We start from the raw sequence: 13,506 nt of genomic DNA, 5'->3' as shown, positions 1-13,506 counted from the left end.
TGTGGGGAGGAACTGGGACCCCCTGCTCCCTGCAGGGAAGCTGAGGTGCCAGGCCTGTGGCCTGGGACCCCAGGGGCTGGAATCCTGGGATTGCAAGGACAACCCTGCCTCATCCCCACTGCAGCATCCCATCCCCTTCTGCAGCCTGGCCTGGATCCCCAGAGCAGGCCCGGGGGTGGGATCCAGGGTCTGAGCTGCAGCCTCCGGACATCCGGCTTCAGGACGTCGGCCCCCTCCCCGAGTCGCGGGGCCGAGGGCGAGGAATGTGCTAACTGGGCAAGTAGGGCCCTGCTAGCGCATAGGACACCTGTGGACTTTGAGAGGGGACCCGGGTGGGGCGGGGCGGCAGCGTGGGGCGGGGCCAGGCCGTGGAGAGTGAGCCGCCGCCACCTCCCAGCCACTGCTGCGCTGGCTGCAGACACAGGCAGGCACCATGAAGCTGTCTCTCCTGCCCTGGGCCCTGCTGCTGCTGGTGACAGCCCCTGGCCCAGGCCCCCGGCCTGCAGCAGGTATGCCCCCACGCTGCCCTTCTGTCCCCCGTCTCTGTCCATCTGCCCGCTGTAGTCAGACCCCGGGCAGAACTTCCCTGGGCTCAGCCTCTGTCCATCCGTCGGGCCATCTGTGACCATACTGGGGGTGCTAAGAAGAAATTCTGGGGAGCCCAAGGTCAAGGGGGTGCTGGTAGGGATGGGGGGATCTGGACCATGCCTACCCTAAGCTGGCTGGGAGCCAGAAGGCGGAGGCGGGCTGGGAGGGAGGTGGCCACGGGGTGGTGAGCTCAGGAGAGCTCTTGGCCTGAACCTCGAGCCCTGATGGAGGGTGTGTTTGTACACGGAGGAGCCCCCAGCCCCACTGGGCCCCCTGCCTGGCCAGAGGCAGGATTCTTCTCAGGGTGGACTGAACCCGAGAAAGTCTAGGGGAAGGCCACGCACTCCAGAGCCGGGACCCTGGCCCCCCGGCTGGGCTGGGCTGAGCTGTTTTTTGCCAGCTCCCCAGCCCCCTCCCCGGCCTATCTCCCATCTCAGGGAAGCACCAACACCCTCCTTCCACTTATCTCACTTACAGTCATCACTGGGCCTCCTTCCCCACCCCCTCGAGCCATCACAGTCTCGGTCAATAAATATTTATTGAGTGCCAGGCCCTGTGCTGGGTGAAGTAAGGCCTGCAGTGGTGGCTCAGGCCCAAGCCTGGCCCTTGACCGGCCCCTTTGGGGGATGGCAGGGAAGGGCCAGATGGGACGTGGGCCTGCACCCCACCCCAGTCTCCACCCTCCAATCTGCGCAGCCAGGCCAGCTCCAGGGCGATGGGTGCCCACAGCCCCCCACCAAACCACCCTGTCCCCTCTCCTGGCCTGGCTGGGTCCTCTGCTGGAACTGTCCCTCCTCTCCCCTAAACGAAGGGGAGAACCCCTGGCCTCCTCCCCCGAGGGTGGGGCCGTAGCCAGTGAGCCTGCACTGCCCAGCGGAGTGAGATGGGGCAAACTCAGCCTGGGCGTCAGCCCCTAGTGGGCCTCCAATGGCACTCTTAGTAGCCATATCCCAGACCCCAGATCGGACAAGCCGGCGTGGTTCTTCTCCCGGCTGCCGGTCCATTGATGCTTTAGGAGTGGAGACAGGTCCCCGGCCCATGTCAAGGGGTCAGGCACGTGTAGCCATCTGAGGACACCGTCAGGTACCGGACTTGGTAGCTGAGGGTCAATCTGCCCAGGGGCTCCTCCCAAAAAGTTTCATGTGTGGACACATTTCCCCAAATCTCCCCTCATTCTAGCCAGTCATTCAGGCCAACTGGACTAAGAGTTACCCCACCCCACGGGCCCTATGGGTTTCCACTGGGTCCACATGGTGGTCAGTGCAATTCCTGGCCAGCTTTCTCCTGGGGATCCTTCTAACAGGCTCCAGGGGGAAAGAGATGTGGGCCCTGTACATGAGGTGGCCAGGCTGGGCACTCAGGGCCCTCTCCTCCAGGTGCCCAGGGGAGCTGCTCCCACCGTTGTGGAGTCCAGGGTGGGCCGTGCTCCTGCCACCCGACCTGCTTTGGCCTGGCCAGCTGCTGCTCGGACATTCGGGACTTCTGCCTGGAGATCTTGCCCTACTCTGGCTCCATCATGGGTGGCAAGGATTTTGTGATGCAGCATCTCAACTGGTCCAACCCCACTGACAGTGTGATCTGCAGGTGGGAGGCCCGAGGGCTCTGTGCACGCTGGGGCTCAGACCCACTGGCTGGTTGGGTGGGGCCCCCGGGACAGAGGACTGGGACGGCTGGCCGGATGGGTTCCCCAGGGAGGAGGCTGGGAGCCTCAGAGAGGTCAGCCCACGCTGGCCCAGCCTCTCCGGCCTCCTCCACCCTCACAGCTTTAAGGAGAGCATCCAGACCCGCGGCTTCGTGGACTCCTCGGGACGAGTGCACTGTGTGTCACCCTTGCTCTATGAGACTGGCCGCATCCGCTTCACACTCTCCATGGACAATGGCCGCTCCTTCCCACGCTCAGGCACCTGGCTGGCTGGTAAGCCCCAACATGCTGGTCCAGACTGGAGGCACCAGGCCGTACCCTCCAGGCCCAGGCCCCTCACAGGGACTTTCCTTGGCGCTAATCTATGCGCACCTGGCCCACCTGCTCTGTGTGAACCTGTCCCTCTGGAGGCCTGCCCCACTCCCTGGGTGCAGGCTCCCCAAGCTCCTTTCCCCACCGCTGGCACCCATGCAGGAGTTCCAGCCCAGAGGGAGTGTGGCTCAGCCAGGCAGGGGAGGGGAGCAGCCAGGTGGAGGACAGAGGCCTGGGCGTGGGTGGGGGCAGGGCCCTGCCCCTCCCAGTTCCTGCCCTTTCCTGCCACCAGGGGGAGAGCATCGCTCCCCAGGGACTGCTGTGCTTTGTCCTTGCGAGGTCCCCACAGCTCTAAGAGCCCCGGGCCTCCTCCCCTGGACCCCCTGGGCCCCGGGCCTTCACTCACCCCTCACCCCCGCCCCCTGCCCCCTGCCCAGTGCACCCCAGCAAAGTGTCAGAGTCCGAAAAGAGCCAGCTGGTGAACGAGACCCGCTGGCAATACTACGGCACCGCCAGCACCCAGGGTAACCTCACCCTGACCTGGAACACCTTGGCTCTGCCCACGAGCTCCGTCACCGTAGAGCTGTGGGGCTACGAGGAGACAGGTGAGGCCAGCAGAGTAACCCTAGGCTGCCTGTGGGGCCTGGTGGGGTCAGGAGTTTGGGGCTTGCAGAGATGTAGGGGATTCCAGGTGGGGGGAATCCAGGTGGGGATTTCTAGTGGGAAGAATGCAGGCAAGGAAGGGGAACTGGCTGGAGCAGCACAGGGAAGCTGGGGAGCCCTGGCTGTTTGGGTACCAGCTCTAGGAAGAGGTGTGGCCATTCTCCGCTCCTGGATACAAGGTTTATCCTGGAAACAGAAAAGGCTTGCTCTGCCCCGTCCTCTCTGAGCCCCCGGATGGCTGGCCGGCCTTGGGCCTGGCTCCCTCCCCAAACAGGGCAGGGCCTCCTATGGTGGTCATCTGTCCACCCTTCTGTCCATTTACCAGGCTGCTCTGAGCACCAAAGACCGGCGCCCCACCCGCCCACCCCATGCCCCAGGGTTCCTCGGACAGGCCCGGGGGCTGACAAGGCCTTCTCTCCCCCAGGGAAGCCGTACTCCCAGGAGTGGACGGCAGCGTGGTCGTACCTGTACTCCTTGGCCACAAGCATCACCAACTCCGGCTCCTTCACCTTCACACCAAAACCTGCACCTCAAAACTACCAGAGGTGGAAAGTGGGTGCCCTTCGCATTGTCAACAGCAAACACCACCCAGGAGAGAAGTAAGGGCCGCCCTGCAGCAGATGGGCTGGGGCCTGTCTGCCTACTGCCCCCACGCTGGACGGGGAGCCAGGGCCGAGGGCAGGAAGGGTGGCCCCTAGTGTGCATGTGTCCCCATAGGGACGTGCACGCACTCTGGAGCAACGAGCACGCGCTAGCCTGGCACCTGGGCAATGACTTCCGGGCAGACCCTGTGGCCTGGGCCCGAGCTCAGTGCCTGGCCTGGGAGGAGCTGGAGGACCAGCTGCCCAACTTCCTGGAGGAGGTGCCCGACTGCCCCTGCACCCTGGCCCAGGCCCAGGCTGACTCTGGCCGCTTCCAAGTGAGCCCCCACCCCAGTCAGGGCCCAGTAGGGAGCGAGGGGACAGGCGGGACCAGCTGCCCCCACTAGGCACACGGCTGTGCCGTCCAAGGCAGTGCAGGGGAGGCAGGTAAGAGACCTGGGAGGTAAGGCTGGGGTCTGAGGGCCCAGGGCCCCAGAGGGGTTGGCTCCCAGGGAGGGGATGACAGAGCCCAAAGCCAGTGCAGGGGACAGCAACCAGCCACTCTGCAGGCAGACTACGGCTGTGACATCGAGCATGGCAGCGTGTGCACCTATCACCCAGGGGCTGTGCACTGCGTTCGCTCCGTGCAAGCCAGGTGAGCATGGAGACGGTGGGCAGGGTGCGGGGTAGGGGCTGGGGGCAGGATGCCACGGCGGCCCTGACCTGTCTGTGCCCCCAGCCCCCTATATGGCTCAGGCCAGCAGTGCTGCTACACGGCGGCGGGCACACAGCTCCTGACAGCCGACTCCACCAGTGGCAGCACCCCAGACCGCGGCCACGACTGGGGCGCACCCCCATACCGCATGCCACCCCGCGTGCCGGGCCTCTCCCACTGGATCTACGATGTCATCAGCTTCTACTATTGCTGCCTCTGGGCGCCCGAGTGCTCCCGCTACATGCAGAGGCGGCCCTCCAGTGACTGCCGCAGCTACCAGCCCCCGCGCCTGGGTGGGTGCTGCCTGGGCAGGTGCTGGCCAGGGCGGGGCCCCAGGCAGGGCGGGGCCAGGGCAACCTGCCTGACCCTCCGCTCTCCACAGCCTCTGCTTTTGGGGACCCACACTTTGTCACCTTCGATGGCACCAACTTCACATTCAATGGGCGCGGCGAGTATGTGATGCTGGAGGCCTCTGGGACCGACCTGAGGTTGCAGGCGCGGGCCCAGACCAGGATGACACCCAAGGGTGAGGCCGGGCCCTGGGGCTCTGGGTGGCTCAGGGTCATCCCTGGGGAGGGGGAGGCTGAGCCGAGTGGACCCCATTTTGCATCCATCATCCCAGGCTCTCAGGACCGAGGCACAGGGCTGACTGCTGTGGCTGTCCAGGAGGGTAACTCAGATGTGGTAGAGGTCCGGCTGAGGGATGGGGCTGGGGCTCTGCAGGTACTGCTGAACCAGGAGGTGCTCAGCTTCAAAGAGCAAAGCTGGATGGACCTGAAGGGTGAGTGGGATGGTGGGGGCCCCACTCTCCTGCCCTCCCCGCCGGGGCCTCCACACCTCTCTCTGGCCCTGGCAGAAAGCAGGCGGAGGTGTCCAGGGTGCAGATGAGGAGGTGGAGTCAGGGCGTGAGGGCCGACAGGCAACCCCCATGCACGGCCCTGGTAGGGGGGCTCCCTTTAGGGCCTGGGCACCTCAGATCCACCGCCCAGGGTGGTGGTGTGTCATAGCAGGCTGGGCCCTGGGGACACCATCCCCTGCCCCTGAGCCCATGGGTGCCGGCCCATGCATCCCGGGGCTCCGGGGTCACGGCAAGGTGCCCACAGGGGCGGCCCTGACCCCAGCTTCCCCTGTGTCCAGGCATGTTCCTGTCAGTAGCTGCTGGGGACAGAGTATCAGTCATGCTGTCATCAGGGGCCGGCCTGGAGGTCAGCATCCAGGGTCCGTTCCTGAGTGTGGCGGTCCTGCTGCCCGATAAGTTCCTGACCCACACACGAGGCCTCCTTGGGACACTCAATGACAACCCCTCAGACGACTTCACCCTGCGCAGCGGCCAGGTCCTGCCCCCCAGTGCCAGTTCCCGAGAACTGTTCCAGTTTGGGGCTGACTGTGAGTGACCACAGGCTGGAGGGGAGGGGGCACCATGCTGGGGGGTGCTCAGTGGAGGTGGGGGGGAGCCCCCAGGCCCTCCCACCAGCCAGGCCTGCTGCTGTCTCCCCAGGGGCTGTGGAGAACGCCTCCTCCCTGCTCACCTACGACTCCAAGTTCCTCGTGGAAAACTTCCTGCTCCGGCCCAAGCATGACCCCAATTTCCTGCCCCTCTTCCCCGAGGAGACCACCTCCAGCCCCAGCCAGGCGAGTGAGGCGGCCAAACTGTGTGGGGACAACAATTTCTGCAACTTCGACGTGGCGGCCACCGGGAGCCTGAGCGTGGGCAACGCCACGCGGTTGGTCCACAGGCAGCACCTGCTTCGCGCGCAGAGCCTGCAGCCCGGTGAGGGCGGCGGTGGGTGAGGGCGGCGGGCACCGGGCGCCTGGACACGGCCCCCCAGGCTGGCGGCTGTGGTCAGCAGCTCAGGCCTGTGGTCTGTGCCCCACCCCTGCCCCAGTGGTGTCCTGTGGCTGGCTGGCCCCGCCCTCCAATGGGCACAAGGAGGGCATGAGGTACCTGGTGGGCTCCACTGTCCACTTCCACTGTGACAGCGGCTACAGCCTGGCCGGGGCCGAGGCCAGCACCTGCCAGGCTGATGGCACCTGGTCCCGGCCCACCCCGACTTGCCAGCCAGGTGAGGATGCCCCGCCCACCTACCGGCCCCCCCCACCAGCTCTCGGCCTACCCCCAGCATTGCCCCGCCCACGCGCCCGCCCCGCTTACGTGCCCGTACGTGTGCGCCCACCTGCGCCTTACGCCCTGCCGCCTCTCTAGGGCGGAGCTACGCGGTGCTGCTGGGCATTATCTTTGGAGGCCTGGCGGTGGTGGCCCTCGTCGCGCTTGTCTACGTGCTCCTACGCCGCAGGAAGAGCAACACGTGAGGCCCCCGCCCTCTCAGACCCGCATCCGCCCCTCCTAGGCTCTCCTGGCGCCCCGGGGCACGGGTGGGACCACCGGGCCTGTTCTAGACCCAGCCTCTGTTGCAGGGCCGTCTGGGGTTCGCAACCCTGAGGGAAGCACGCTTGGCCGGCGGCCAAGGGCACACAGGACCTCCCCGGAGCCAAAGACCAGCCTCCCAAACTCCCAAGAATGTGCACCCCAGTACTTGGATCCACAAATCCCTACCACCATACACCTGGGACACGGACACCTGAACCTGAGCCTTTAAAGCCCGGTGCCCTGCTCTGTCACCAAAGACCCGGACCTTGAGCGGTCACTGTGGAGTTCCCGAGGCTCTGTTCCCCACATACCCCTGATTCTTTTTTTTTTTTTTTTTTTTTCGGTACGCGGGCCTCTCACTGCTGTGGCCTCTCCCGCTGCGGAGCACAGGCTCCAGACGCGCAGGCTCAGCGGCCATGGCTCACGGGCCCAGCCGCTCCGCGGCATGTGGGATCTTCCCGGACTGGGGCACGAACCCGTGTCCCCTGCATCGGCAGGCGGACTCTCAACCACTGCGCCACCAGGGAAACCCCCCTGACTCTTTAATTCCCCAGGCCTGAGACTCCGTACCCTTGAATTCTGAGGCCTGTCTCCTGAGCCCTAATACTCCAGCACCTGATATTCAAAGGCCAGTACCTCAGATCCCGTGCCCATGATGCTGATTCCCAGTATACTGAGTCCAGTATACTTGAGCCCCAACAGGGAGCCCCAGGGCCGAGCTGCCTTGATTCCCAGACCCTGGGCCTGGCCTGAGACTGTAGGTGGGTCCAGACTTGGGTGTGGAGAGTCACCCTCTAAGCTCCAGGCTTGTAATTCTAAGTCTCTGGAACACCTCCTGAAACACCCCTACCCTGCCTGTTGGGGGAGAAAACAAGCCTTTGGTGCCCCTTCCCTGGTGTCCTGATGCTCGTGCTGTGCTTCGGTTCCAGGGAGTCCCACGGTTGCCCTGTGCAGTCCACAGCACCCAGAGCAACCTGGGTCTGAGGCCTTCGTCCACTGGCAGGTCACCTGGGACCGGTCTCTCCCCAACCTCTGTCTCTCCATCTGTAAAGTGGGATCTAGAACAATGACCACGTTGTGGTGGGGAGGGGAAGGGTTCTCCATGAGGTGCTACGCTGGGCAGACGTACCCTCCCCCAGTGTAGGGAACAAGCAAGCTGGCAGCCTGGCCCTGGGCCCCCCACCCTGCCCTGGCACAGCCCCAGAGGCAGTCTGGTAATGCGATGCCCAACTGGTCCCGGTCCCTGAGCCCTTTGCCCAGGAGTGTCCAGAAGCTAGTACAGGGCCCAGGCCTTATGCCATCACTGCCCCGTTTGTAGCAAGGGTGCTGAATGGGGGCTGTGGGCAGGCCTGGGCAGGGTAGGATGGGGTCAGATTTGCATCATAGGTATTAGATGGAGAAAGCACCAGGGAGTGTGGGGTTAGAGCTTGGTGCCCCCTCGCCAGTGCGGGCAGCTCTGCCTGAGAGGAGTGAGGGGCAGGGAGTTGCCCACGAGATCTGGAGCCCTGGGTGGGAGGCTGAGTGAAGCCCCCTCACCACAGCACCAAGAGTGGCCACGTGGGGGCAGCAGAGGGTAAGAACAGTGGAGACAGAGGCTACACAGGGACCCAGGCCATCAGGGAGAGCAGTGCAGCTGGGCCAGCAGGCTTGTGGTCACAACCTCGGCCAAGGTTCATGCAGACCCACCTCTTCATCTCCCTCATCTTGTGGGGGTGGGGCTCGAGTCGTCCCCCAGTCTCAGAGGTTGCATGGGTTACTCAACGTTGTCCAGCTGGCACTGACCACTCGGATCGGAGGCCAGGCCTCCCTACCTCCTCAGCCTCACCTTTGGCAGAGGGGTGGGCAGGGGCAGGGGCAGATCCCGTCTGCAGGGATTCCTGGAGTGTGCACAGTGGGGCACATTTGAACAGAGCTAAGATGAGAGTGGGGCGGGTGGGAGTCCTGGGGGTGGTGCTGAGAAGACTCTGGTGGAGGTGGATGGGGTCAGTGCTTCTTGTCCTTCCAGACCCCACCCACCTGCCCCCAACCTCTGGGCTTCCAGCTCAGGACAGGGGGGCTGAGGGCCCACCCTTTGGCCCCTGGGCAGGTACTTTCCTCTCTGCAGATGAGGTAAGGCAGGGCTGGCCTCCCACCAAACTGAGCCCCGGTACCTCCCTTGCTGAGCCAGGCTGGGCCAGGCCCTTGACAGTAGGTGAGGGTCAGGTTCCTGGTCAGAGCAGGAGGGCAGGGGCAGCGTCACCACCCAGACTGGCCTCAGAGGTGTGATTGGTCAGAGGGCTTTGCAGGTAGAGGAACAGCCTGGGCAAAGGCTCAGAGGATGGGCAGTGCACTCAGGTCTGAGGAGTGACATGGAAGGCAGCAGCAGAGGTGCCTCCCCTGCCAGGCTTCATCCTGAAAGTAAAGCATGGCCTCCCTCAGGCTCCCTACCCTACTCTTGTCCCTCTAAGGCAGGCCCTGGAGCTGCCCTGGCAGGAGAAGGGCTCCATCGTGGCCCTGGCCCCAGACGTCAGGCCTTCCCAGTGCCAGGGGCTGGCCGGGCTGGGAAGCCCCAACACCTGGCAGGGTTTTCCCAGGGGCCCGTCGGGAGTCTGGGGTGCTGCAGGGCCTGTGTGAGGGCACAAGATCCCAGAGCTGGGCATAGACTCCCTAGAAACATCAACGGTAGGCACCCTGGCCTCAGAGAGGTGGTCTCCCCAAGCCACAGCCCCAGGGAGTGACAGCACCAGAACCCAGCGGCCAGTCCCCTGTCCCTTGTACTAGTTGGGATTTGGAGGACAGTAATCCAGGGACTTGGAAATGCAGGTAATGGGAGAGCTGGGAAGTGAAATGGGAGCCAGCGAGGGACAAAGGGTGGGGGAGGCCAAGGAGCCAGGCCAGGTCCCCAAGAAAGTGAGAACCATGCGGTTGCATGGGGCCCTCACCACAGAGGCAATTGCCCCACCAACAGAGGCCTCTAGCCTCCCGAGGAGGGGAAACACCACTTCCCCTCCAGCCTCCCACTTGGGCTTCCTGTTGGCTGAACAGTGGGAAGGGGCTGATGTGGGGGGAAGGGACCAATGTGGGGAGTAGGGACCCCTCTGCCAGGCTGCTTCCTCCCACAAAGCCCCAGGTGACCGAGTCCCTGCCCCGGGCCAGGCCTCTGCTGGGAGACCCCTGTCCCCATGGTCCATGCTGCTCTGGAGGGGGTGTGATCGGTGTAGTGCATTGTGGGAGCAGGAGGCCAGTTGGGTGCTTCTTGGAGGAGTCTGGCTCCAGCTGAATTTCAGAGGACAGAAGCCATTAGAGAAGTGAGGTCCAGTAGGTACTCTGCAGCCACACAAGCCGGGTGCCCTTCCGAAAGCACTGGACTCCATTCCCCAGCACCCTTTGCAGTTGGTGCAGTCATGTGACTAGTTTCTAGCCGGAGGGGGTGGGGCAGTTCCAGGGCTGGTCCTTAACACCTCCACAGGCAACCCCCTGCAGGCCCTTCCCCCTGCTCCCAATGTTGCACAGGTGACTGGAAGCCATGCCAAACCGGGTCCCTAGCATGTGGAAAGATCTCCCCATCCCCACCTGTTCACCCATCCAGTACTGCTTTGGGAACAAAAAATAAACTTCCCTTGTGAGTAAGCCATAGTACATTTTGGGGTCTATGTGTTGCAGCAATTGATCCCCTGAACTATACACAACAGGCAGAGATGTGAAAAGATGGCCTTATGTTTTTCATTAGTGTTGAAGATAAATATTATGTGCAAAAGGTTTTTAAAAATTCAATGGATCTTCCAATGTTCATAGCAGCGTTATTCACAATAGCCAAAAGGTGGAGGCAACTTAAGTGTCCATCAACAGGTGAATGGATAAACAAATGTGGTCTATCTGTACAATGGAATATTATCGGGTCATAAAAAGGAAGGACATTCTGACCACTGCTACAACATGGATGAACCTTGAGCACATTATGCTAAGTGAAATAAGCCAGACACAAAAGGACAAATACTGCATGATTCCACTTACATGAGGTCCCTAGAGCAAATTCATAGAGACAGAGGGTAGAATAGAGGTTGCCAGGGGCTGCGGAGGGGAAATGGGGAGCTGTTGTTTTTGGCAAGTTCCCTGACCGGGGATTGAACCCGGGCCATGGCAGTGAAAACACCAAATTCTAACTACCAGACCACCAGGGAACTCCTGGGAGCTGTCAATTAATGGGGACAGTTTCAGTTTGGGAACAAGAAAAGGTCAAGATGGGTGGTGGTGATGATTGTGCAACCATGTGAAAGTACTTAATGCCACTGTGCTGGACCCTTAGAAATGGTTAAGACGGTAAACTTTTTGTTATTTTTTTAAAATTTATTTTATTTATATATTTTTGGCTGCATTGGGTCTTCATTGCTGCGCACGGGGCTTTCTGTAGTTGCAGTGAGCAGGGGCTACTCTTCGTTGTGGTGCACAGACCTCTCATTGCGGTGGCTTCTCTTGTTATGGAGCACGGGCTCTAGGCACGTGGGCTTCAGTAGTTGTGGCACATGGGCTTAGTAGTTGTGGCACGCAGGCTGTAGAGCACAGGCTCAGTAGTTGTGGTGCACGGGCTTAGTTGCTCCACAGCGTGTGGAATCTTCCCAGACCAGGACTCAAACCCATGTCCCCTGCATTGTCAGGCAGATTGTTAACCACTGAGCCACCAGGGAAGTCCTGTGTTATTTGTATTTTACTACAATTAGAAAATTTTAAAACTCAAACAGAGGAATTTACTTAGTCATTCCCCAGGTGGTGGACAGTCTTTTGCTTCTTCAAATGCTGTTGTGCTTGGTAAGTAAGTTCAGGTTCACCTGTAGGGGAAATTCACACAAGATGATGGGCTGGGGGTTTTTTTGTTTTTGTTTTTAAATTTATTTATTTATATTATTTATTTTTGGCTGCGTTGGGTCTTTGTTGCTGCGCCCTGGCTTTCTCTAGTTGTGGCGAGTGGGGGCTGCTCTTCGTTGCAGTGCGTGGGCTTCTCATTGCAGTGGCTTCTCTGGTTGTGGAGCATGGGCTCTAGGCACGCGGGCTCAGTAGTTGTGGCTCACGGGCTGTAGAGCGCAGGCTCAGTAGTTGTGGCGCACGGGCCTAGTTGCTCCGCGGCATGTGGGATCTTCCCAGACCAGGGCTTGAACCTGTGTCCCCTGCATTGGCTGGCGGATTCCTAACCACTGCGCCACCAGGGAAGTCCGATGGGCTGGTTAAACGACACATTTGTTTTCCTCCTAGAGTTGTACCCGCTGACACTCACCACCAACCTACGCGATTGCCGGGCCCCCTACACCCTCATCAGTGTAAGGAGCCTTCAGATTTTTTGCTCTTTGTCAGTTAGTGAAACACATCATGGGCCCTCTATCAGGCTGACCGGCATTCCCGGAATTCCCTTCCCAATGTGTTTTGGGTTAGGACCTCAAGAGAGATTCCTGTGCAGGATTGGGAGGGCGGAAGGGAATTGGCAACCTCTTTTGTAGGTCACACTCCTTGTGTCGCGCCTGCTGACCCAGCTCATCAGCGCCAGCGGAATCCAGGCAACCACTCCACCTCCTCCCAGTCCACCCTCAATCCATTCTCCTGGGTCAGGTGTGTGACAAAGCAATCCAGCTGCTACAAGAAACCTTTGTCGCTCTTGGCAACAACAAGGGATGTGGGCTTCAGCCCATCCTCACGGGCTCCAGTCAGCTCTGGATCCTCCCTCCACTTTCCATGCATCTTCCCTCCTGACTCTGCCACATGGACCTCAGGCTGCATCATCCCATGGGAGACAGTAGCCTTACAGGGACCCCTTGCCCAGTTCCCATGGTGTGGGCCCTGCTTCTTTGATGGAACTCTGCTAAATAAAGTATAAGTTGTAAGCAAGAGAGTGCACTGCTCAGGGTACAGCTTGTGAACATGCCCAGTGAACCACCACTCTGGTCACCCCTAACATTTTCTCTATCAGACACTGTCCTCTCCCTCGTCCTCAGGTCAACCACCAGTTTCTCACCCCATAGGCGAGTTCTGCCTGGTTTGTCCTTCACACAGGTGGAATCCTAGAGTCGACGCTGTCTGCATCTAGCTGCTTGCGCATATTATGTTTATGAGATTCATCCATGTTGAGGTGTTCTGCTTTGAGTTTTTTATTTTTTCTGAGTATTATTTCAGCTAATGAATTTGTTTATCCATTTCCCTGTTGAGGCGCTTGGGGTGGTTTTCAGTTTGGAGCTATAATGGCTACTGCTGTAAACATTCTTATGTGTGTCTTTTGATGAACAGACGTGTTACCGAACCAAACGTGGGTCTGCTCGCCTTCATGCAGTAAAGCCAATCTACTGACACCAAGTTGTGCTGAAGGAAAGTGCAGCATTTATTGCAAGACCAAGCAAGGAGTCCAGGTACCTAATGCTCAGAAGGCCCGAACTCCCTGATAGCTTTCAGGGAAAGGTTTTATTTTATTATTAAATAATTTATTTATTTGGTTGCACCAGGTTTTAGTTGCAGTTTGCCAGCTCCTTAGTTGCAGCACATGGACTCCTTAGTTGTGGCATGCAGACTGTTAGTTGCAGCATGCATGTGGGATCTAGTTCCCTGACCAGGGATTGAACCTGGGTCCCCTGCATTGGGAGTGTGGAGTCTTATCCACTGCACCACCAGGGAAGTCCCT

At 60.6% G+C, this 13,506-nt stretch overlaps 1 protein-coding gene across 1 annotated transcript; it reads left to right on the top strand.

Moving 5' to 3' along the window:
* Positions 1–433: 433 nt before the first annotated feature.
* Positions 434–6,988, top strand: SUSD2 (sushi domain containing 2; the record flags this gene model as incomplete). The annotated part of the gene is made up of 15 exons (XM_082640556.1): positions 434–509; positions 1,965–2,172; positions 2,352–2,503; positions 2,980–3,147; positions 3,630–3,804; positions 3,923–4,124; positions 4,356–4,441; positions 4,526–4,794; positions 4,884–5,027; positions 5,124–5,282; positions 5,639–5,887; positions 6,000–6,272; positions 6,388–6,564; positions 6,705–6,807; positions 6,917–6,988. The coding sequence occupies 15 exons, from the start codon at positions 434–436 to the stop codon at positions 6,939–6,941; spliced, it is 2,466 nt and encodes an 821-aa protein (XP_082496682.1). The 3' UTR covers positions 6,942–6,988.
* Between the last annotated feature and the right edge of the window lie 6,518 nt (positions 6,989–13,506).

This window comes from Mesoplodon mirus, assembly GCF_964341445.2.
Source record: "Mesoplodon mirus genome assembly, chromosome: 13".
NCBI classification, from domain to species: Eukaryota; Metazoa; Chordata; class Mammalia; order Artiodactyla; family Ziphiidae; genus Mesoplodon; species Mesoplodon mirus.
This window is presented reverse-complemented; position numbering and strand designations above follow the sequence as displayed.